This window comes from Sceloporus occidentalis, unplaced genomic scaffold, assembly GCF_023333645.1.
Source record: "Sceloporus occidentalis isolate IW3139 unplaced genomic scaffold, rSceOcc1.0.p SCAF_4, whole genome shotgun sequence".
NCBI classification, from domain to species: Eukaryota; Metazoa; Chordata; class Lepidosauria; order Squamata; family Phrynosomatidae; genus Sceloporus; species Sceloporus occidentalis.
In genome coordinates, this window is record NW_028316984.1 from 37988085 (window position 1) to 38012000 (window position 23916).

Consider the following 23916-nt stretch of genomic DNA (forward strand, 5'->3'; position numbering starts at 1 on the left):
TTTAAAAATTGCCTCACCAGATCTTCTGGGGAGATCTGAAGCCTCTGTTCCTAAATGGAAGTGACTATCTGCATGTGTCCTACTGAGCCACCAGGCACATCCACTGCTGTCACCATTTGATCTTTGCTGACACCTCATTCTCATCTCAGAAGTGAGTGACCTCTGGTGCCAGGTAGGTCAGCAGGACATGTACACAGACAGCTGCCCCCATGCAGGACCAGAGGACCAGGTAATGGGGCGGTCAGGGCAGCTCCAAGGCCAGGATACTGCGGGCTGCCCACAGACTATTCTGGCATGTGCAGAGAAGTCCTAAGTTGTTCATTAAAAGTCATGCACTCCCAGGTAGTGCTCTACTCTGGGGAGAAGAATTGGACATAGGAAAGACTGGTGTGAAAATAACAGTAATAGCCATCAACATCAGTGACTTAGCCAAACGGATAAGCCAAACAAAGTTTACATTCTAAAATACCAAATCTAACTGAGGTAGAACTCCCCCCAGGTGATTAATGCACCGAGGAAAAAGCAGAATTCAAACAAGATTTTGTTACAGCAACTAATGATAAAGTTGGAATTCTAACTCGAATTTTCTTCCACACTTTCTCTCTGCTCTACTTTGGCTGGCAGGTAAATACCCTTTTTCTTTAAAAAGGCGTTTAGAATTGACTGATTGCACAGAAGGGTATTTTAATGGATTGTGTGCTGTTTTTTTAAGTATTGTTGCTTTTTTAAAATAACATTAACTGTTTTCCAAAATGAATAAAAGAATTTTATACGTTATTGTTAAGTTGGCAGCAAGAAGACGAAATAATAAAAGAAAACATGATACAATGGGCAAAAAATATTGGCTATCCTTTAAATTTAGATAGATGGGAAGTGGTTTGGAAAAAAAGGTTAAAATATTCGGCTTCACAAAATCTGAAAGAAAGTTATTATAAAACCTTCTTTCGTTGGTATTTGACTCCAGAAAAGATATCAAAAATTTATAAATCAACAAACAATCTATGTTGGAAATGCCAAAAGGAACCTGGAACTTTATATCATTGCCTCTGGACGTGTAAATTAGTCAAAAATTATTGGAAAAAAATATATGAGACGATAAATTTGATTCTACAGCATGCCCGCGCCATACGCGGGCGCGCCTTACGCGGCCTTGAGCATACGCGCTCAAGCCGCGGGGCGTGCGTGGGGCGAAAGGGGCGGCGCGTCCCATTCAATTGAATGGGCGCGTGCGCCCGTTGCGCCCCGCGCGCGCCCGCCCCGCCGCGCCGGAGCCCCATTGTTTCCAATGGGGCTCGAGCATAGGCGGAATTCACCTTACGCAGAGGGATCCGGAACGGATCCCCCGCGTAAGGTGAGGACGGACTGTACCAGTTAAAATTAAATTTCTCCCTGAAACTTTCTTATTGAATATGTGGGAAGAGGAAGTAGATAAAAAATACAGGAAAATTCTGTATTACTTAATTTCAATGGCAAGATTGGCCTTGACGCAAAAATGGAAAGGGAAAAAAATCCCAAGTAAAAAAGACTGGTTGAATAAAATATATGACGCAATAGAAATGGATAAAATGACACAATTACTTAGAGATCAAACACTAGACGAAGTAGAAGAAGAGTGGGCTAAAGTTCTAGAATGTTTGGATAAAGAATGGGGGAAAATAGCAACAGTTGGCTTCTATAAATAATATTAACAAACAAATTGATAGAAAACTTACTGTAACTAAACTAAAATACAAGATTTGGAAAGTAACTGAGATATCCTAATTTTGGAGATTTAAAATAATTAAGGAAAACAGAAGGGTAGAAGGAAAAATGAGATACGTACAGGATCAACAAATAGAAAGCATCAAGATCTAGAGTAGCTGGAAAAATTAAAGAAAAGACGTACGTACTACCGCTGTGGTTGGATTTTTGATTCTAAAAAGCCTGAAGTAAATTAAAAGGGTGAAAAAAACGGAACAATTATACCCAATAGGATCAGAGAGAGAAGTCTGGAAAGAATGTGGAGAGAGATTGTGGAAGAGGGAGGAAGAAGGAGTGAAAGAGGGTAAAGCAAGTGATAGAAGGTGAGAGTAAGTAGCAGAAGAGAAGAGAAAGTGAGATGGTGTGTAAGTTAGGTTGAGGAAAGGAAGAGAAGAAAGAAATTAATGGAAAGGAGAAAAAAGAAGTAGAAGGTAATAGTAGAGGTGAGTAGAAACTAAAGATAGAATAAAGAAAGATGGATATAAGAAAAGAGAAGAAAAAGATTAAGGAAATCAAGAAGTATTGAGGAAGAAAGATGGGACACAATATTTAATACCTGGAATTGAAACATGGAAAGCTGTCCTTTTTGAAACATGTATATCATTATGTTATGTGGTCTCCTTTTGTGTCTTTGTTCTGTTCAATTTTCTTTATATATAATTTGACATGCAGGTGGGTGAGTCTGTGTTGAGATGTGTATTCGATGTTGTTGTTGTGTGTTTTTAATTTTCAATAAAAACTTTAAAAAATAAAATAAAATTAACTGTTTTAAAACTTAAGTCAGATGGCCAGCAAGGAGTAGAAGCTGCTCTGGCTGCGATTGGGCTGGGACTGCGGTGACCACATGGCCCACTCTCAGTAAGTCATCACCTGAGATCCCAAGCTGCTACCACCCAGGAGCCGGATTAAAATGGCTCCTTTTTGGGGTGGCTTCATGCTCCCTTTGATGGCCTCGGAGCAGCTTCTGGCCAATTTGGGATCATGCGTCATGTAAACACCATGCCCCAAAGCGTCTGGAAGCCACTGCTTTCAGCCTGTGTGTTTTGGGCCTTAGTGATGGTTTAACATGACAGCTTATGGGTTTTTCTTTTTTTAAAAAAACAAAAAATTGTTTTACTATTAGATTTTCAGATATAATTTGTTTAATCTGTGTGATAAAATGACTTGTATTCCATGTTGGGAGAAACCCTTGATATTAAATGTGTCAGTCAGAGAAGCAAAGGCTACAGAACTTGTGTAAGGCATTTAAATCAAAGCTCTGTGAGACAGAACCAGGCATACTGGAGAATATACCTGGGGCAGGTTTTGATATTCACAATCCCTGGTTCTAAATCAAACAGGATATTGGCTCTGCTCATTGTTGGTAATTCAGGTCTGAGATCGATCGATCGATCGATCGATATCTATCTATCTATCTATCTATCTATCTATCTATCTATCATCTATTTTCCTGCCTGTGTTCTGATACAGGGACTTATTATAGGGACTAACAGTGAAAAAACAATACCAATTAAAAACATTAAACAAATGTAAATATAACATTTAAAACAATTTATAAAGTTAAAAACATTAAATACCAGTGGTGCTGTTGCAACAAGAAAGTTGTGTAGCCAGCTCGTTAGCAACCTGGCTGTAGTTCTTTGGGCCAAGTGAAGTTTCTGAGCACTTTTCAAAGGCAGCCCACATACAGCACATTACAGTATTTCAAACAGGATGTAACCAAGGAATGTTCCACTGTGGCCTGCCTAGTTTTTTTGCCACCCAACGTCCCCTAAAAGAACAGTGTCTTGGTATACTTTATTGGTGAACTATCTCCTCCACCTGACTTAGGTGCTCAGCAGGATTCTTGCAATTAAAACCACACCCACTACAACATTTCTTTAAACATCAGGGTGCTAAATGTACCAACAACAGAATAATCTCTAGTTCTGTATGCACAGAATATAGACAAACTGAAAGCATAAAGGGGGACTAAATCCTTTTCATTATTTGAATAAGGTAAAATAATTTAGATTTTTATTTTAAGACTCAGAAGGGAGTTACCTACCTCTCCAACATCATAAATTACTATTTGTCCTTCTGAATCTCCCACAGCAATCTCACGGCCTGAGTTTGTCCATCTTACACGATTAAGGGCAGGATTACCTTCCACGGTAATACTTGCTGTTGGCACCTGTACCAGTTTAAAATAACAATACCCTGTTACAGCCTCATTAGGATTTATACAATCTTCAGAGCTCATGAAGTTTTATTCATGTTTGCCAGCTGCCCCTTATGCTAATACAAAGTAAGAGAGAACAAACTCTAGCTTTGATCTGAAATTTCTGTGACTTTATCCACCCAAGACCCAATACAAGACAAATGTTAGTAAGGATACGAATTAAGAGTGTGCAAGCTTCAGAGTAGATGGCCCCAAGTTACTGTGTTCTTTTTTGCTTGGATATAATTTTCCTGAACATACTGAATTCAAAGTACACTTACAAAATTGTTTTATTAAAACAAATTTTCACCACCACACACACGCTACCTCCCAGACAGTACAGTAGATGTTCTGCACAAAAGTAATATACAGCATTTTAAAGCACTCAGCAGCAGTGCCATGTCTGGGTTTTGTACAGTGCCTAGCAATATTATTTTTTGTTACAGACGAATGCCAGCAAATCAATGTGCAGATTCCTGTTGTAACAAGAAATGTTTCAGTTCTTTGTTAGGATGGTGTGCTGAGCGGTGCTTGTAAAGCATGCAGAATATATTGTCACTGAGGAGGCAGATTACCAGGAAGAGGATCAATGCAGGAGGCTGACCTTATCCAATACTGGGGCAGACAAAGAAAAAATGGCAGATAGTGTATGATGCCATTCCTTTTCTTGGCATTAAAACATATCACAGCCCTCACTGTAAGATGGGGCAGCTACACTCCCACAATTCTGCACAGATTGCTCTTACGCTTCCTCTTTGAGAGAAAATGTGTGGGGAATGAAGGAACTTGAAACAACTTTCAGAGTTGTGGGGAAAGGGCTAATGCAGCACAGGTTCGTTTAAAAAATACCTTTAAAAATACCTAAACTACTTTTCAGCTTTAGAAAACTGAACGTAACAGTGCCTCACCTCAGTATCATTGTTGAGATTCCATAAGTCAAGTCTTCCCATTCCATCCACACATGCAAAAAGAGCAGGATGAGTGGGTGACCACATCACATCATAAACATAGTCAGAATTGTCTTCAAATGAGTACAGAGGCTTGTTGTTCTAAAGAAGAAAAATCACTTAACACTGGAAGAATTCATGATTCTCAAAAGAAAAAAGGTGTAAGGTTAACTATACTAAAGCAAACATATTCCCTGTCCACATTACCAATAACCACTTAAGTAAATAAATTAATGTTAAGCACAGTAACTGAAAGACTTGACATTGTTCTGTCTACACTAAACAAAAAGCATTCCCCACCACCACCAAGGTGACAAAGTTTAATGTAAAAAGAATATGACTTCTGTTCTTTACTACCTAGTCCTCAGGGCTGTGCAGAAAATCACAATAGAGTGAACTGTGTACACTGCTGTGTGCCTTTAAGTAGGTTTCAACCATGGCTACCCTGACGTATGGCAACCCTAAAGTGAAGGGGTTTTCTTAGCAAGATTTATTTGGCGTTTGTGTGTGTGCCATTACCTTCCTTTGAGGTTGACAGTGTATGATTTGCCCAAGGTCTCCAGTGAGTTTCCATGGCCAAGCAGAGATTCAAACCATGGTCTCTACAGTCATAGTCCAATGCTCAAACCAGTACACTACACTGGCTCTTTAGTGCACAGTGAACAAAAGTGATTCAGTAACCATACAACAAATTAAAAATATATCTCCCTGATAATTTTGCCATGGGGAAGAAAATCCACTAATACATAATTTCTAGCACTTCAAAATGACATTAATAATGATTTAGGCAATACCATAAAGAATAACTGGATCTATGGTATAAAAAAAATCAAATGTTTTTCTGACTAAATTTTACTGATGAAAAACAGTTTTGAAATGTTTAAATACAGTATCTGATGCACTAAAATATAAGAATGTTGTGCAAAATTCAAAATGCAATAGAGCTACAGTATATAGAAACTCAACTGCTGTTTGTATGAGGTGGAGGGAAGATTAATATTAAAATGAATTATCTCAGCCCAATATTCAAAGAGACCTTGCAGCATCTTTGAGACTAAATGAGAAAAAGAAGCTGGTAGCATGAGCCTTCAGAGACTTGAGTCTACTTTTTGCTCCGATAAGAGGGCGCTTACATCTGGTGTCCCTCAAGGAGCCATTCTGTCCCCCATGCTATTTAACATTTACATGAAACCGCTGGGAGAGATCATCCGGAGACACAGAGCGCGGTGTTATCAGTACGCTGATGACACCCAAATATGTTTCTCTGTGTCTCCGACTGATGCAGTGACTAGGGATGGCATCTCTCCTCTAAATGCCTGCTTGGAGTTGGTAATGGGCTGGATGAGGGAAAACAGACTCAGTCTGAATCCAGAGAAAACGGAAGTACTCATAATAGGTTCTCCTGGCCTGGAAAAGGAAATTTGTCCACCTGTCCTGAACAGGGTCACGCTCCCCTTGAAGGACTCAGTTCACAGTCTGGGGGTGCTTCTGGACTTGTCGCTCCACCTGACGTCTCAGGTGGATGCGACAGTCAGGAGCACTTGTTACCAGCTTTGGCTGATACGCCAGCTGCGACCCTACCTAGGCTGGGGTGACCTTGAAACGGTGGTACATGCTCTGGTAACCTCTCGGTTGGATTTCTATAATGCGCTCTACATGGGGCAGCCCTTGTACCAAACCCGGAAGCTTCAGTTAGTACAGAACATGGCAGCTAGGCTGGTCACTGGATGTTCCAGGACTAGCCACATAACACCGATTCTGCAAGATCTTCATTGGCTGCCTTTCCGCTTCCGGACACAATACAAGGTGTTGGTTATTACCTATAAAGCCCTAAATGGCTTGGGCCCAGGGTACTTGGAGGACCGCCTCTCCCCATATAATCCGCCCTGCACTCTCAGATCGGTCGGGAAGCAATTCTTAAGGGTTCCCAAGACGAGATACACCTCGTCTTCCCAAAGGGCATTTTCTGTTTCCGCCCCGCAGACCTGGAACTCCCTCCCCAACAAGCTCCGCTCTGTCACCTCCCTTGACTTGTTCAGGAAGAAACTTAAGACCTATCTCTTCCAACAAGCATCCCCCCATGTGCCTTGACATTTGTTATTCTCCCCCATTAAACAGTTGCTTATCCAGCTAGTTTGTTTCTTCGGTTTAGTCTTGTGAATTTTATTGTGCTTTTTACTGGGATGTTTTTATGATGTTTTTATATTGTATATTGCTTACATTTATGCTGTACCCCGCTTTAATCATTTTTTGGAAAAGCGGGCTATAAATAGCAGTATTATTATTATTATTATTATTATTATTATTTTCCTCAGATGCATGGGGTGGAGTGGAGTGTCCCTCCACTCTCCCCTATGCATCTGAGAAAATAGACTAACATGGCTATGCTTCTGAATTCTCAGCCCAATATGACAAGGAAAATGGCAGAACAATGGATGATTGCATTTACAATTGCAGCATCACTGTTAGCCAGCTGAATATGTCAGCAGATTTAGTAAATTGAGACTGTATCAGTACATTAAGGAAATGATTTAATGTAAACATATGAAGTTCCCAATACCTTAGTGGTCCATAGCTTTACAGTCCAGTCAAAAGAAGACGTGACAAAAAGATGGGAAAAGTCAACAGGTCCAACAGCTGCATGGCAATGGATACCCGTGATTGGCCCTTGGTGACCTTCAAACATCTCACTTATTCCAGCTTTGCTGTTTTAAATGCATATATATATATATATAGGAAATGAGTTTACTTTGAAAGAAAAATATTCATATAGAATTCTAGGCACGTTTTTCACCGCTATGATCTTTGGAATAGCGGTATATAAATAAAAACAAACAAACAAAAACATAGGAATGGAAACTAACTGATGTTTATCAATTCAATTAAAAATCACACACACAACAAGGTATCTCTAGAGAAGTCCATGCACAGTGAATTTAAATGAAGCTGTGCACCTTAGCAAAGAAAACGTATGCATTATGTCATCATAGGACAAAAATAATGCTTAGAAAGTGCTGTGCCATTGTCTTATTTTCTCTTTCCCAAACTAAAGATTTGGGCCACAAAAATGAATGTTTTTGTCTCTTTCACAGATACGCATTGTTTCTAAGGCAATTTTCAGTCTGAAATAAAGTACAATGTATCCCCAATAGTATCAATACTGATTAAATGAACCACCAATTTTGGTTAGATTTAACCCAAAGTGCTATATCGAGAGCAAGGGCTGACGTGAGTGTGTGTGATCTGAGACTGGGGCCTCAATTTCATTTAAGAAAGCAATTGATAAGATATAGCCAGACAATTTCAAAACAGATTGAACAGCAGGAGACATGCTGCCCAATTTAAGATTGGTGCGTGATGCTACTGTACAATTATCTGTAGAAGGGAGAGTCTGGGATGTTCTGCCACAATTCAAATGACCAGAATGAGGGTTGGTCACCATTTTCCATTCAAAATTAAAAAAATCATTGTTTCTCAGAAGAGAAATATATAGAAAACAGTAAGATTTTTTTTGGAAATGGAAGGAACACTCTTAATTTTATGCCTTTTCTTCTAGAGAAGTACAGTTACCAATATAACCACCAGCAAGCAATTAGATCAACTATCTCAGACCTGAGTTATTTTACAGAACCAGCTAAAGAGTGACTATCTGCTTTAAAAAGAGAATCCCAGTTTCTATTCACCTGCCATGGCGACATGCTGTGTACACAGAGCCTTCCTCACTTCCAACAACAAAATTGTTGACATCTCCAATGGGAAAAGACATACAAGTGACTGCTACAGCCTTGGACTGCTTATGAACGAGCTCCATGCTATCCTGGAGAGAGAGACACCGCATATGCATTTTTTTTCAGCTTGTCAATAAACAACATTTTGCCAAAAATCAATTTCATTCCAGATTCCTGCTAAATTCTCATCCTCAAGTTTAATCCTTTGTTACAGGACAAATGCATGGACTACATGAATTCAATGGTTTGTTTTCTTGGTTATATGACCTATGCTTCCCCACCTGAATTTTAGATATTTTGCAAGATCTCTCCATAAGGCTATCTACAATATGTATTTCTATCCCAGCCTTCCAAGGAATTCAGGACAATGTGCAAGGATGTTACATTCACAACTGCTCTGTGAAACAGGTTAAGCAGAGAAGTAGTGACTTGGCTACAGCACTCAGGTGTTCCTGGCCCAAGTCTTACCATGTTTTATTACTCAGTGCTGGCTTTCAAAATCCAGAAAAGGATTTCTGAATATGTAGGATTTAGGTATCAGATATCCTTCACTCCCATCACATACACAGTTATGAAGAAAAACTTGGTAAAATTATCTGCTAGGAAATTATTACTGTAACAGAACAGTTTACCATGTATACATTACAAATGACAGATGACGAACTACTGTAGCGATAAGCATTTGATATCTTACCTGTGGCTGTGAAAGCATATCCAGACTCCATGAACAGATCTTTCCATCAGTTGAGATGCTGATAAGGTTATGGGCATTCTGTGTCCCCACCACATTCACACAGTACACAGGATGCTAAAGCAATGTAAAATATAATAATACATATTTGAATAGTTTACAACCAAAACGTAGTTTCCAAATGATCATTCACGCTATGGTGAAAAGGGACAAAGTGTTTGGGCACTTAATCCAATGTCTGTCACAGAAGAGCAACTGAATCTGTAGCGGCAGTTTGAGATCTAACTGAACGTTGCCTAGCCCTATTGCAGTATTCCAGACTCGGCTGGAGAGTACAAAAGGCAACAGCGGTACAGATGCTGCTAAGGCAGGGGTAGGAAACCTTTTTGAGCCGGGGGCCGGGTTGCTGTCCCTCAGACAACTGGGGGGCCGAAGCCAAAAAATAAATAAGTAAATAATTTTTTAAAAAATTAAATATATAAATAAACCAGGACAAATGTAGGACAAAATTTTCAAATGGAAGACACTTTTTTAAAAAAAAAATGGAGGACACGTGAAAAAATTTGCTGATTTTTAAAAAAATGTTAATATAAATGCATGTTTCTGAGGCTTCTATAGACAATTGCCCCCCAAAGGCCCTGGTGGCAATCGGCGGCAGGACCAGGTCCCAAGGCCTTGCCGGGCCGCATCTGGCCCGCGGGCCGCAGGTTGCCTACCCCTGTGCTAAGGGATATGGAATATGCCAACCATGCTGGGGAAGAGGGAAAAGGGAGGAGGGAGCAAACAAGGTCGCCTTCAGTAGAAGGCTTTCCTTGGCCTTGCCACCATCAGAGGCTCCCTTGGTGAGGGACACGAGAGAGGACCTTCTCAGTGGCTGCTCCCACTCTCTGGAACTCCCTTCCATGGGAGGTTAGGCTGGCCTCCTCCCTGTTTCCCTTTCACCAGCAAGCAAAGACATTTTTGTTTAAGCAAGTTTTTAATAATTAAGCAGGGAAGGTTTTTATTTATTTATGTGTTTTTTAATCTTTTAATGCTTTTAAAGTGTTTAATGTGGATACTTTTAATTGCTTTTAATTTTTTATTGTAAACATTTTTAATTTTATTTTAATTCTATTTGCTATTTTTTGAAGCCACCTTGGGTCTCGTTTTGGGAGAAAAGCAGCATATAAATGAATAAATAAAAATAAATAATAAAAATAACAAGGGGACATTATAAAAAAGGAGTAATTGACCATAAGTTAAAAAAGGGAATTGACCATTAGTTAAAAAGGAGGTACTCAAGTCCTTTAAAAACATGAAATTCTCATCAGTCCTCCCTAAAGTACAGGGCCTAGCTGACAGAGTTACTTGGTCAGACATGTTGTGATGAAAATGCAACTGACTAACTTCCATACTTCCACTGAAAGCTACATATATCATCCCACATCTAGTATGGATTACACAGAGTACTTGGAAGTCAAAGGAAACACAAATGACAGAATAGAAATGCTGGAGGACTGAGCAATATGAAGTGGCAAATTTGTCTGTAGAGGAGAAAAAGTAGATGCTAGCCACAGATGATGGCGAAATGTCAGGAATAAACTCTTCCAGAACACAGCCATATAGCCAGAAAACCCCACAAAAAACTAAAAGATGGAATAGGATCTAATAAAACACATAGCTTTAAAAAACAAGGTCAAGAAAATATGTTTCATACTAAAAGGTATCTAGTATAATGTGGCTTGGCATTATTAAAAACACAGCTATGCATTTCTTTCAACACCCAAATTCCCTACAAGCCTCAGCCAAAAACTATTCGACATTTATCAATTGATTAGAATAATGCTCACTTTTGTAGTTCTTTAATTGCATTCTTTTACGTTGTAAGGCTCTTTGAGTTTCAGTTTTTGGGGGACGGGAAGTGGGATAATGATGATAATGATGATAGCAAGATTAATTTGTGGATTATATTCTAATTTCCTACCGTGTGAGCAGCAGCCGAAAGGGGGGTTCTCTGAACTGGGGTTCGCTTGTTGCTGCGGTTATCCCATAGCACAATTTGTCCTGAGTATGTGCCACCAACAACCAAATTTGGATGAAATTTTGCAAATGTAGCAGACATCACAGCTGACTATAAAGTGAAGGAAAGATATTAATAGTTATTGTCAACATGACTGTCTGCTAGAAATGTTAAATTATTTCTAGGAATAACCAATTCAGGCAAATGCTTACCATATTTGAAAGATTACTGAAATGTTCTAAACTATTAGATGTTAAAGTATGACATCATATATTTTAGCAGTGTATGTCAAATTTCAGAATTATGACATTTTGCAAAATGCAACTATGAACCACATTTGCTCATTTTTACTAGCTCATTCTATAACTGGATTTCATTTTGTCTAAAACATGTTTCAACTTACCCTATAAATCCTCAGGCTGTACACATTTTTATTCAGAGGTCTAAGGTCTTTTACATTTTTTTCAATTTTTAAAAACAAAAACAAACCAACAAACAAAAAACAACAACCATCCTTCTACTTACAAACTAGGTTTCATTTTTATATAGCCAGGGTAGGAAATATGGGATTGTAGTAACATGTTCAAATAATCCAAATGATGTTAGAAAGGCTGTTACAGATGAACCTTTAAAAAAATTAATAGATTCTTCACATGTCAACATGTGTTTGCAAACATATGCAGTTTAAAGTTCATGCCTGCCCATGAAATCATTAAGTTGACAAGCAAAAGAAGGTTCTTGTCCACATGCATCAACATAAAACCCTTAGTGTAGCAAGACAAGAAACTGTATCCTACCTGGCAGTGAAAGACATACTCTGGGGTTGTTTTTTTGTATTTCATATTCCACACAAGGGCCACTCCATCAGGTTCATGAGGAGCATCTTCATTGTTATTGTAGGAAGCCACTAGTAACTCTGGGTACTGAATACACAATGAAATTGAGCATGAAAAGCAAAATTATCTATAGGTTGTTCAAAACAAGAAGCACACAAGACAAATTAAAAATAAACTACTGAAGTCAGTTCTGTTTCCAGGGAATAGTTGGCAGTTATACCTACTATGGCAATCCAAATATGTAACTGAAATTCTATGCAAATATGACACAAGAAAAATGTGCTTTATATATAAGGTTACTTCAGTTTTGCAGTTCATTATACTCTTTTCTGATGTCTTCTGCACATGCTTCTTTTATTTGTAAACACAGACCTATGTACTATGCATTCAATATATACAACGACAGTCTGTCACAGCAGGTGAATGTGATTAATGTCTGCTGAAAGGTTCTGCCAGAAAAGATTTTAGTGTTGTTACCTGAGATGACCAGTCCAAGCAACTAACAACACGATGCTTTGACCAGCGCTCATCAAAAAACTGCCTGTTTAAGGACAGCTTAGCACCTGCCTGAATTTCTCTGAAAGAACAATTGAAGAGGGTGGGCTTGGAATGAGTTTCAGTAAGATTAAAACAAGCACAATAACACTTTTTACAGATTTCTATGTTACCCTTCTTTGTCTTCTAAGTCTCGCCCGCTGTAGTCAAAGAAAATGTTAATTTGCTCAGAAAGAGCTCTTTCTACAATCCTGGTAGAATGGTCAAAGAAGCTCAAAAATTCCTCAGAATGCAAAATTTGTTGTTTTTCTTCTTCTGTCAGTTCATGTGGGGCAACTGGGGGAGAAAACATATTTGGAGTTTTATTTTTAAGTGACAGACCAAAGGAACACATTTATGTTAATGACTGGAGTGATTTCAGGTACAGATTGTGTCTCAGTAATTACAACTGTATAGCTTTAAGAGCTATTAGACTTTATATTTAAAGATTTGTTATTATTTAAATGCTATTGTTTATATTTACACATATTAATGAGAAAGATGCAAAGCACAAGATGCAAAATCAAGTCATAAGAACAAAAATAGAGTTTAATTTGGGTTCATACCTTCCTCCTCCTCCTCTTTTTTCAAAGTTTTTTCTTCCTCAGGTTCAACTGGTGGTTTTTGTACCACTACATCATCTTCATCATCTTCATCTGAAAAGAGAAAGCTTCTCAATATCTTTCTAACCACCACACACCTGTATTTCAGGCAGAATACATTATAAGAACATGTGGACGTATGATTTATTACACCTACAGAGTCTCTCCAGCCAGAATTGAACAGTTAGGACAGGGAATGGCACTTATTAAATAAAGTGACAATAAGCAGACAAATAGGGAGACAGCAAGCTGGGCATATCACAATTTCTGCAAGACATCACCAAAGTTAGGCCTCATTTTGTTGTTGTTATGTGCCTTCAATTCATTTCCAAATTATGATGACCCTAAGGTAGACTAGCACAGGGTTTTCTGGGGCTGAGTGTGTATGACTTGCCCAAGGTAATAGGGTTTCCATGGCTGAGTGGAGAATCACACCCTGAGAGTCCAACGTAAATCATTACACCATGCTGGCACATAAAAACCACATCTACCATACATAAAAACCACATCTACCATACAAATAATCAAGCAATGTTTTAAGAATTTCCATTCTACAGTCCACACTTCTATCCAGCATTTGTCATATCAGAGGAAACAATGATGCAATTTTATGTAGTGTGCTGACATATTAATGTTGCTGAGTAAAGAAAATCAAGCATCTTAAGTAGCCGGATGGCTTACATTAGTTTTCAGGGTGCTAGCTAGGAAGGGAAATTTTGCCAAAGTTAACAGCAGAAGTTACACTTCCTTTTCTGTCATTCTAAATGCAAGCATCATTATCCTTATCATGTTTGCCAATGAACATTTTAAGAGAAGAATGTATTTTCCTCAATTATAATAAATAACTTAAAATGCTGATGTTCCTGAATACTGAGAAGGGTTACAGCATTTTTCACATTATTCAGTTTTCACTGAGTAATGCAATAAAAAAGTCAAAAATTGCTTAATGTTGCAGAATAAGCAACTCTGCCTCTTCCGTCTCTCTGCTTCTCTAAATAAGTTTTTCAAAAGACTATTTCTTTTTTAAATTGGTTAACCAGCTATGTCATCTGTCTACAAGAGAATGGCAGCAGGAGCTTGCAGCATGCCTCGTCACAAGTAATGAGACAGACTTCAACAGGGACTTGTTTGTTACAGCCATCCTTCTGACCCATGTTCAAAGTCACCTATGGGAAAAAACAATATAAGAGTGGTCAAGAGATGGGAACCAGCTGCCAAGCCATGGTCCCAGCAGCCAGGCCAGCTGACTAGACAGCAGCAACCAGATGGTACTGCTGGGATTGTCTCTCCCCGCTCTGAGGTGGCAATAGGATGGCACAGCATTTTTCTGCCTGACTGCTTCCAATCATGTTTTTTCTCCAATGGCAAGCCTGTGCAATTACTAGCTCTCCAGGAGGTCTACAGACAAGTCTTTACCCTGCAAACAAAAATACAGCTTGTAGGCCCTACCAGCTGCCAAACCACACACATAGTGATAGGCTGAAGAAAGATCTGAAAAAAAAAATCTTTCTAACTCTAGTTTAGTCAATAAAAAAATATATCTGTAGCCGAAGGAACAAATGCTTTAAATGACACTATATAAAGCACACAATAATACAAACTCCAACTTAATCAAAATGATAATGACGTATGCCAATCCCACATTATATGAAATTGAGCGATTTTTACGTTCTGACAAGTTTACAGAACTAGGATAAATGGCATGAATGATTTCAATATATGCTCATACTTCTGAACCAAATGGTGAAGGTTAAAATCTTTCCTTTCAAGGGCCTCAATCAGCCACAAAGGAAAACAGTAATCACTGTCTTTTCAGCCAGCCCAACCGCATTTGTCAGCCCTTTCTCCGTCAATGCAGCCAGAGCAATCAACCTGCCAAACATTCAGAATGGAAAAACAATCTGAAAATACAGGGTATAATGCACCTGCCAGTGAAAATGGCCATTTCAAGAAAAGCTAGTGATCTCAGTGACCCTGCTGAGGAGGCGGTGGTGCAAAGGGGAAAGAACGCGTAAAAGAATTCTTAGTGATCTCCACTCTCTTGCACATTGACATTTCCTTACAAAGCATGCCAATTGCAGCTTTTGTGCTACTTAAAAAAATGAAAGCTTTTTTGGGAAAAATAATCACACAGAGAAACAGAAAGACACTGCTCCTTTTTAGATGAATTTGCACATACAATGGACTATTAATCAGAAAACTGGATAACTGAGTGATTCTATGCTGTGTGCTCCAAACAAGAGACTGGATTTCCCTCCAAGCACTGGGGTAGGGAAAATTGATAAATGCTTAATTTTCATTTAATAGATGAGACACTGTGAATAGCAAATTACAAGGCAATGACTAGATTAAAGAATTTAGTTGAATTAAGTGTGGACTATTCCTTTGTATGCAGACATGTTGCAGCAAACAATGCCACAGAGACTTCAAAGCATGCATTCTCCGTGTCCTTTATGTTGTTTCAAGCTCAAATGCAATAAAATTAAAAATTAAATTTCAGCCTCCCAGCTCTGCCATGCCACTCTGAGTCTAAGTACCATTTTCAGTGACAGAAGTCAAATCCTTGTCAAAGGCAGATGGTCAGCCCTTTGGTGCCTAAATGACCTCATCATCTACATATATTAGAGAGAAGAAATTTTGAAACCAGTTGCCCCTCCCCTTTCCCATTTTCTATGTAGATGGCACCTATTATGCAAACAAGCTCCCAATTCTGTCTCATGCTATACTCTGTGTTTGCTGTCAGTCTGTACGAATTACTATTGCTGCATCTGACCAGTAGATATGTTATAACAGCAATTACTTAAATATACATTAGATGCACTAGAGCAGTTTCTCATCATCTCTGTTTAAGACACCTTACTTTTAGATGTATGTATGTGCCACCATGTAGATGACAGGGAACTTTAACCCTATGGTTATATTAGACCGTGTAATAGCACACTGGCAAGGCAAAGAAAAACAATAACGTGTGTCCCTCCAGATGTTAAGCCTGCAGCTCCTAGGATCCCTCACCACTGGCTAAACTGGCTCAAGATGATGGACACTGCAATCCAACATCTGTAGGATCACATAGACCTCAATCTGCTTCACCCCAAGCTAGTATTTATTCATCAATGAAATGAAGTTAAAGGAAGGAGAACTATGACATCACTTCAAAGGGCTTGCTTCATTGTAGCTCATTCTGGAACAGTCTGATGTTGTGGCATGAAGCTCACATTGATTCATCCCTCTACAAAGCCATACCTTTTGGCTTAACCTGGCAGCTGGAAAACATTTCTGATAGCCAACAACCTTAGTTGTCACTTGGTGGATGAGAGATCCAACATTGCACTAAGCCTCACAGGTTTACGGAAGGAGCACATGCTTGCTTTCCAAGTACCTCTGATGCTCAACAAGATGTTTTATGACCCCCTGCTCAACCTCGCACCAGAGTAAAAGATGCAATCACCACTGTCACAAAGACAGGCACATGTATAACCCCTCTTCATTATTTCCACATTCAGTCCACTGGCAATTAAGCTGGTTTATTATATACAATATTCTGAAATTAGAGAACTTTCTTGAAATTCTTTCCTCCTTGTCAAAGTCTGGTTTATGTTCAAGTCTTCTCTGCCTTGCCTACTACAACTTTCTCCTCTTTGTTTTCTTCTGCTTTCCTTAAGACTTATTAGTTCTATCTGAAAGTCTGTTGCTGCAGTCATTCATCTCCTTCTTTATTCAAACCACAAAACACCCATCTTTAAAAAAAAAAATCCTACACTGACTTTTTGTCATCTTCAGTTTCTAACAAAACCTCCTTGTTCTTATTTGTAAGCCTTTCATGACCTTGCCCCTACTACTCTGCCCCTGCCCACTTATCTAATTCTTTCTTTTGGTGCCCATTATGCCTTTATAATGTCCCAGATATAATGTGGCACCACCTTTCCTCCAAATCTTCTCTTCGGTAAAGCTTTCAGGTGTGTATTTAGCTCTCGTGTGCGGCGGAAATTAAACATGTACAGTTGTTCACATGTAAATACTGGAATGCTCCGCCTCCATCTTTCCCAATATTCTCGCACCTATCTTCCTAGGCTTTTTAGATTGCAAGTGCGCATTGCAGTGTGGGAACCTGCCATTGTTACTCAGTTAAGCACCATACAGGTTGTGAACCATCCTTATCAGGTCACTAATGTGAATGTACCCTAAATTTTAAAAACCAAATTGCCAGACATGGTTACATATTCTCACAATATACATGCTCTCCTTCATCTGGGAAGACATTTGCTGAATTACTAATGCTTCCCATTCCCCTTTCCTTTTCTTCCTTTAATCTTTAAGGTTTCCTGTAATTTCAAATGCTAGATATCACTAATATAGTACATGATGTATGAATTAAAACCAGATGAATTCAGCATAAAAGAACAACAAGCATCTACCAGATGAGGACAAGGACACTCATGCTAGTTTCGGAGTAAGGTTTATACAATCTTTACAGAAGGTCTTGTTTCCAATTTCACTGCTTCTATTATTTTAACTTCTTTGTCATTCAGCATCCAGTAATTTTAATAACACTACAAACATGTTTTATTTATTTCATACTTTTGGAACTAACAGTAAAAGTTTTAATAGATACATAAGAATATAACAAAAAAAGTGGAATTGTATGCCAAATTATTTTTATGGGTGAATATTCATTACAATATGCTAAGTGGTTAACTATTTTTCTCCCTTGGCAGAGGATCTAAGGTTATAAGATAAGCATTAAAGAACACATAAAAGTAGCAGTTACTTCTAAACTGCCAAATCCCTTGTCAATGAATAGTAAGTCCAAGTTTAATGAACCAGAGAATTTTTACTTTGCTTTAACATCAAAATTGTGATGTATTTTGGCGAGATGGAAAGAAAAGCAGGGCTGTAAATTAGACAGCACCTAGCAATAACACTGGAGAGTGAAGTTCCAGTTGTCTGTGTAATCTGTTGCTGCAGAGTAGGTTAATCAAAGTTAAATCATCTGTGAAATGGGTGGCTTTTGTTAAGCTGAAGGTGTCATCAGATCACATTTACTATCTGTATTTTTAAGGCAGGTACAAAGGAAAAAATATTTCTTAAAAACAATACTTCTACAGAAAACTCTGCATTCTTCAAGACACTATTTCTATTGAAGAAATATCTAGGGAGGTCATATGCTAAATTCTTAAAAGAAGGACACAACATTTTAACAATAACAGAGCATTATCTCATGGTAATGACTATGTTGATAATGGTAACACAAATCATACTCCCCAATAAACCTGTCTACTAAAGACTATAAAGTAGTATTATTTGCCTTACTTTCTTACTTTCATATCTAAGAGTCCTGTATATCAAAGAGCTGACAGTGACACCTATCAGTAACATTGTAAGATGACAACTACAAGCTTTCATGCATCAGAATCTGACTGTCATTGATACCAGGGAATAATTGGCAAGCAATCTGAAGTCACTTTGAATCCCCCCAAAGACACACATCAGCATTCAAACCACTACTGACTATATTAACTTGGACATTTGTGTGTACTTTTCAGTTCTAGGGAAATACCAGAAGGAATTACCAGAATAAGATCAATACAGCAAACAATGCTATACCATATCATAAGCCTGGTTTATATAATACTCCAGTAATACCTGACATAAGAAAATTAAGGGAAACCAGTGTTTGCACCACCCGTTATCTTCTCATTGCTTTGGGACTGTTAGTTCACATTTGGGATTATTGCAACTTACTTCAGAGTGCAAGAGCAGAAAGAAAATGCACAAGTTTCTGTTAACACACAGGATTCAGTCAAGAAATGTTATTTTGCTGTGGGAGCACTCTAAAAAGAATTAGATGGACAGACTGTGGTTAAGAGCATAACTATTGTCATACTGGGCTAGACCAATACCCCATCTACCCAATATTCTGTCTCCAACAGTGTCCACAAATGGATCGTTGAGGATGTCTACAGAACAGAGCAATTATGGGGCTATTTCTCTCCAGTTGTTCATATCTGGTATCCAACAGTCACAGATTTGGGAACAGTGAGCATGAGATGATCACTAACGAACTCATTCTATGACTTTCTAATCATTTCAGATCCCAGAAAAAGACTGAACTTTACTGCATACAATTTCTTGAGTTTAAAACATACCTGGTGTCTAAAAGACTACTATGCTTCATTATGCATTAACCATGCTGCTTAGGGGCTACCAATACAAGGTGGAACTAAGAATGGATATTCAGCATCCCTTTTTGGAAGCTTTAAACTACAATATGGTAAAAATTAATGCTGCTTTACCTGAGCTCCAGACTGAGAATTAGTTGAGATAAAACCCACTTGGTAATTTAATAAGTAACTGAATAATCGTTTTTAGTATTTATATAGCCAAGTCAGTAGATGCATAACACAAAATGGGTCTGCTCATGTGAGACAAGCAGTAGAGAACTATTATCATGGAATTAAGCCCACCCTATTAAGCAGAAAGGCTGTCAGGAAGCCTTGATAAACAGGAAGATAGAACATGATGTCATTTCTTTAAATGAAAGTGCTGTTAAGTAAGAAACCATGCCAGTAACATGAACTAAGATTTTAAATATTTCTTAGAATCTTTTCAACAAACTGTGGCAGCATAAAATGATCTCAGGTAAATTAAGCTCCAATATCACGTAAACACCAACACAATACATTGCTTATATATTCAAAGCATAAATCTGAGCAACACCGAAAATTGTAGCAACATTATACGATCTGTATTATATGAAGCAGGGGCCTAAATACCATCAAGGCACCAAATCCTGTCTTAACTGGGAAGCTAGGCAAGGTCAGTCCTAGTCAGGACTGCGTCATCCATATAGGGAAACTAGGCAGCCGCCTAGGCCGGCAAAATTTAGGGGCAGCTAGGTGGTTTTTTTGTATTGGTTTTTTTTTGCGTAATTAAACAATATTAAAGTGAAAACTCATTACAGCAAGCAACGTAAATGCAAGCTACTGTATGACAGTTTCTTTGAACAATGGCCAAAACATACATGTGTGCCCCCCTGTGTCTGTGGTACAGTCACATGGTACATCATCCGCCTTCCACATGCACCTTGAATGTAGCCTCAAGGTCAACAGCCCCTTTCCTTTCACCGACTACCTGCCTTACCCTTGGTGCCACAACACGGAACGCCAGTCACCAGCCATCTTGAGTTTACTGTTTACAACAAACTGATTTGATTTTGAATGTTTGCCTAGTACGTTTAATACTGTGTTGCATTCTTACAACAAGTTTTTCTCAATACTATGACAAGAGATTGGAACCTAAGTTTTATGTCATGTTTAGCTTTAACAAACGAAACAGCAGAAAATAATTATGAGAGGGCGACAGGGGAAGCCAAAGTATTTCTTGCCTAGGGTGGCCAAATATCTAGAGCTGACCCTGGCTCTGGTTAGTACTTGGACGGGAGACCACCAGGCAGGCACCAAGAGCTGAAGGCTCTATTTCAGAGAAAGGATTTGTAAAAACCACCTCTGAGTATTCCTTGTCTAAGAAATCTCTATAATATTCATGGGGTTGTCATAAGCTGATAGGCGACCTGAAGACACATGTGCACAAGCATGCATACTATATGAAGCATGTATCTGTATTATTCTTTCTAATTGGTCATTTATTGAAATGTCTAAGTCTTTACTGGAGTTAATATTCTGTAAGTCACCAGGAGTCCCAGTACTGGGAAAAGGTGGGATATAAATTAATAAAATAAATAAAAGAACCTCTAAGAGTTCCCAGAGAACTGCAATGTTGCTGCCAAATTTTCTAAAAGGCTAAGAAAATATCAATAGCTTCCCATTTCCAACAGTCATTTAAAAGGAACTGTAAAGTGTCTCCACAAGTCTAAATCTCAAACAGACGCTATCTATTCAAACTGTTTTATTTTAAGGCAGGAGTCCTAAGCCTACTTCCCACACCTTAGCTTTACGACAAGCACTATGAAACTTCCTTGGATTGAAAGGCAGAACATGAAACATTATAGATTAACAACTGAATGTCATAAGCCTTCCTTTATGTTACTAAGTACAAACCAGCATATGAACCTTTGCATCTTCCTTATCTCAGTACAAGATCTGAGCCCAAACTGTAAGCATACAGAAGAACAGTGTATGGAGCTGTCTATTTTTTGAGGTTTTTTTTTTTTTTTGCTGAAGTACCTCTACCTGCTAAAAAGAAAGCCACAGCTCATTTTCACATGTGATCTAATTGACAGGTTAGCAAAGATGATTTAACACAAACTTGTCAAAAAAACCTGCAGTTACTGTGCATGGTTCTCAACAGCACCATACATAAGCTTCTTTTCTAGAGCCAATGTTCTCTAGTTTATCTTATGTTAAAGAAACTCTACCTAGTCTTATTCTAGAAGGAAAGGTACTTTTACTTTACAAAGTTAGGAATGCTCTCAAAATTCTTGACATACAAACAATCTAAAAAAATAAGTCAGCATTGTAATAAAACTCAAAGTCATCTGCAAAAAAGTTATTTCTTATCTTGCAAACATTTGCTTATCTCTACTTTAAGAAAAAACAAGAGACCCTTTTCATGAAGGGTTTATAAAACAAAGGAATAGTAGGAACAAAATTTATATTCACCTTCCTTCGGCTGAGTCATAACTGGTGTTTGAGTCTCCTTTGTGTATGTGACCATTTCTCGAGGAGGAAAGTCAACCTGTGTAATTTTGGACATTGCAAGTTTAATGGGTCCACGTCTAAAAAAAGGGAAAAAGTTATAAACATTGTGTTTAAATTCAATCACTAATTATTTACTCTATGCAAAATAATTTTATGAGAAATAGATGCTTCATCATTTTACTCTATGCCAACTATACACTGGTGAATATTGCATGTTTTAGCTTTTAAGAAACCAAAGCCATCCTTTTTTTTCCATTGGAAGAAACACTATTTCTTCCATAATCAGAGTTCTCCCTCCTTGTGGTCTCCGATATCCCCATACATTTGATCTGGAAGGTTTAGGTGGTGTTCCACAATAATGTGTGAGTTGGCACCAAATGCTACAATGGGAGGAAGAAGCAGTGAAAATGACTACTTTGCCCTCTTCCTCCAGTAAGAAGCCTCCATGGGATATCCATTCCCTCTGCCTACAGAAAAAGAGCAACATCTTGGTTTTTTGTGGGTTTTTCAGGCTATGTGGCCATGTTCTAGCAGAGTTTCTTTCTGACGTTTCGTCAGCATCTGTGGCTGGCATCTGATGGAACATGGCCACATAGCCCGAAAAACCCACAAAAAACTATGGAAGCTGGCCATGAAAGTCTTCGACTTTACACAGCAACATCTTGATTCAACCCACTAAAAAAATGTTTTACTTCTGATAATCACAACACGACTGAAATCTGACTTGCAAGAATTTGAGTTACTACATTGAAATAAACTGAAAATAAGAAAATAACAATGCAACAAATTGTTCAATTGAGATTGGAGAGATTCCAAGTACTATTTGATCTACATATGTGTGTAATAATAGTCTTCCCCAGTAAATGCATGGATATAATAAGAGATTTTCACCACACTGTGTTTGAAATTTACAAAAAAGTGAGTTCAGGGCAAACCCATCACACACTATTTCTCCTCCATGTTTCTTGTGGGACCTTTCCTGAGCGCTCACATCATTCCATAAGTTATCTCAACAATCTTTTGAGGTAGGCTAGTATTATCCTCCTATTACAGACTTTATTAATGGCTTTAGATAATCCATGAATGTCAAAAATTTAAAAAGTTACTTTTTAAAATGTGAGAAAAAGCATTTAATAAGTTGATAAACTAGACATTTTAGAAAATTAGATGCATTAAGATGCTGAACACGAGGTAGCCCTCTGGATGTGTGATGTGCCAGGTATGAGCTCACAATTGTTGTTCAGTCACATGTTATCAGCTCTCCACAAAGAGATTACTCTTTTGATTTAACACATAGTGCCAGGGCTCACTGTGGAAGCTGCTGATCAATGCATCAATATCACTTAATGTAGATATCACACTACACTACACACTCATGTAGATAATTACAGCTGAAATTGCTGTCCATGTAAATATTATTATGCTTCAGGAAGAAAACTTCTTTGTGTTACAAAAACAACAACAATGGATATACAAAAATGGAAGATAAAAAAATTCACTGCTGTACCCCATATCAGAATCAGAGTGGAGCTGTAGAACTGATGGATCAGTATCCCAATGCAGCGTCCTGATACAGTTTGAAGAACCATGCAGCAGTAGCAAAAAAGGGCCAGAGATTAGTGAAGCAAGTACATTCTATGAAATGTTAAAGCTATTTTAAGCTACGGTCAAATTACAGCTTCAGAAATAAAACAATGCCTGGCAGATTAGTTAGTAAAAACTGGGTGGACATTCAAAGCTACAAGACATGCAATAAATATACCAGTTAAAATGCAAACACACAATTCAGAGCAATTAGTAGGGCTGTTATAATTAGTCGATCAATCATTGAAATCAATTTATTAAAATATTTTAATTGGCTAAAAGTACTACCCTCGTAAAATGGACCAAAAGATTTTTAAAAATAAATTTAATTTTAATGGATATACTTACTAAGCCTGCACATGTCAGACATCACCTTAGAAAACAACACACTCTCTCCT

General features: G+C 38.1%; 1 protein-coding gene across 5 annotated transcripts in view; it reads right to left on the bottom strand.

The window, feature by feature from the left end:
• DYNC1I2 (dynein cytoplasmic 1 intermediate chain 2) overlaps nucleotides 1-23916 on the bottom strand; it is a 57194-nt gene that overhangs the window by 7770 nt on the left and 25508 nt on the right. For 3 of the 5 annotated variants that reach the window (XM_089519762.1, XM_089519760.1, XM_089519759.1), the window contains exons 5-16: nucleotides 23442-23501; nucleotides 21896-22011; nucleotides 13242-13331; nucleotides 12810-12972; nucleotides 12619-12718; nucleotides 12103-12228; nucleotides 11270-11416; nucleotides 9310-9423; nucleotides 8571-8704; nucleotides 7448-7592; nucleotides 4849-4989; nucleotides 3788-3913 (exon numbers count right to left, since the gene is read on the bottom strand). In XM_089519762.1, coding sequence (XP_089375888.1) covers nucleotides 3788-3913; nucleotides 4849-4989; nucleotides 7448-7592; nucleotides 8571-8704; nucleotides 9310-9423; nucleotides 11270-11416; nucleotides 12103-12228; nucleotides 12619-12718; nucleotides 12810-12972; nucleotides 13242-13331; nucleotides 21896-22011; nucleotides 23442-23501 — 1462 coding nt within the window. The remainder of the gene's footprint in view (nucleotides 1-3787; nucleotides 3914-4848; nucleotides 4990-7447; nucleotides 7593-8570; nucleotides 8705-9309; nucleotides 9424-11269; nucleotides 11417-12102; nucleotides 12229-12618; nucleotides 12719-12809; nucleotides 12973-13241; nucleotides 13332-21895; nucleotides 22012-23441; nucleotides 23502-23916) is intronic. The other 2 variants (XM_089519761.1, XM_089519763.1) reach the window with 1 other exon arrangement.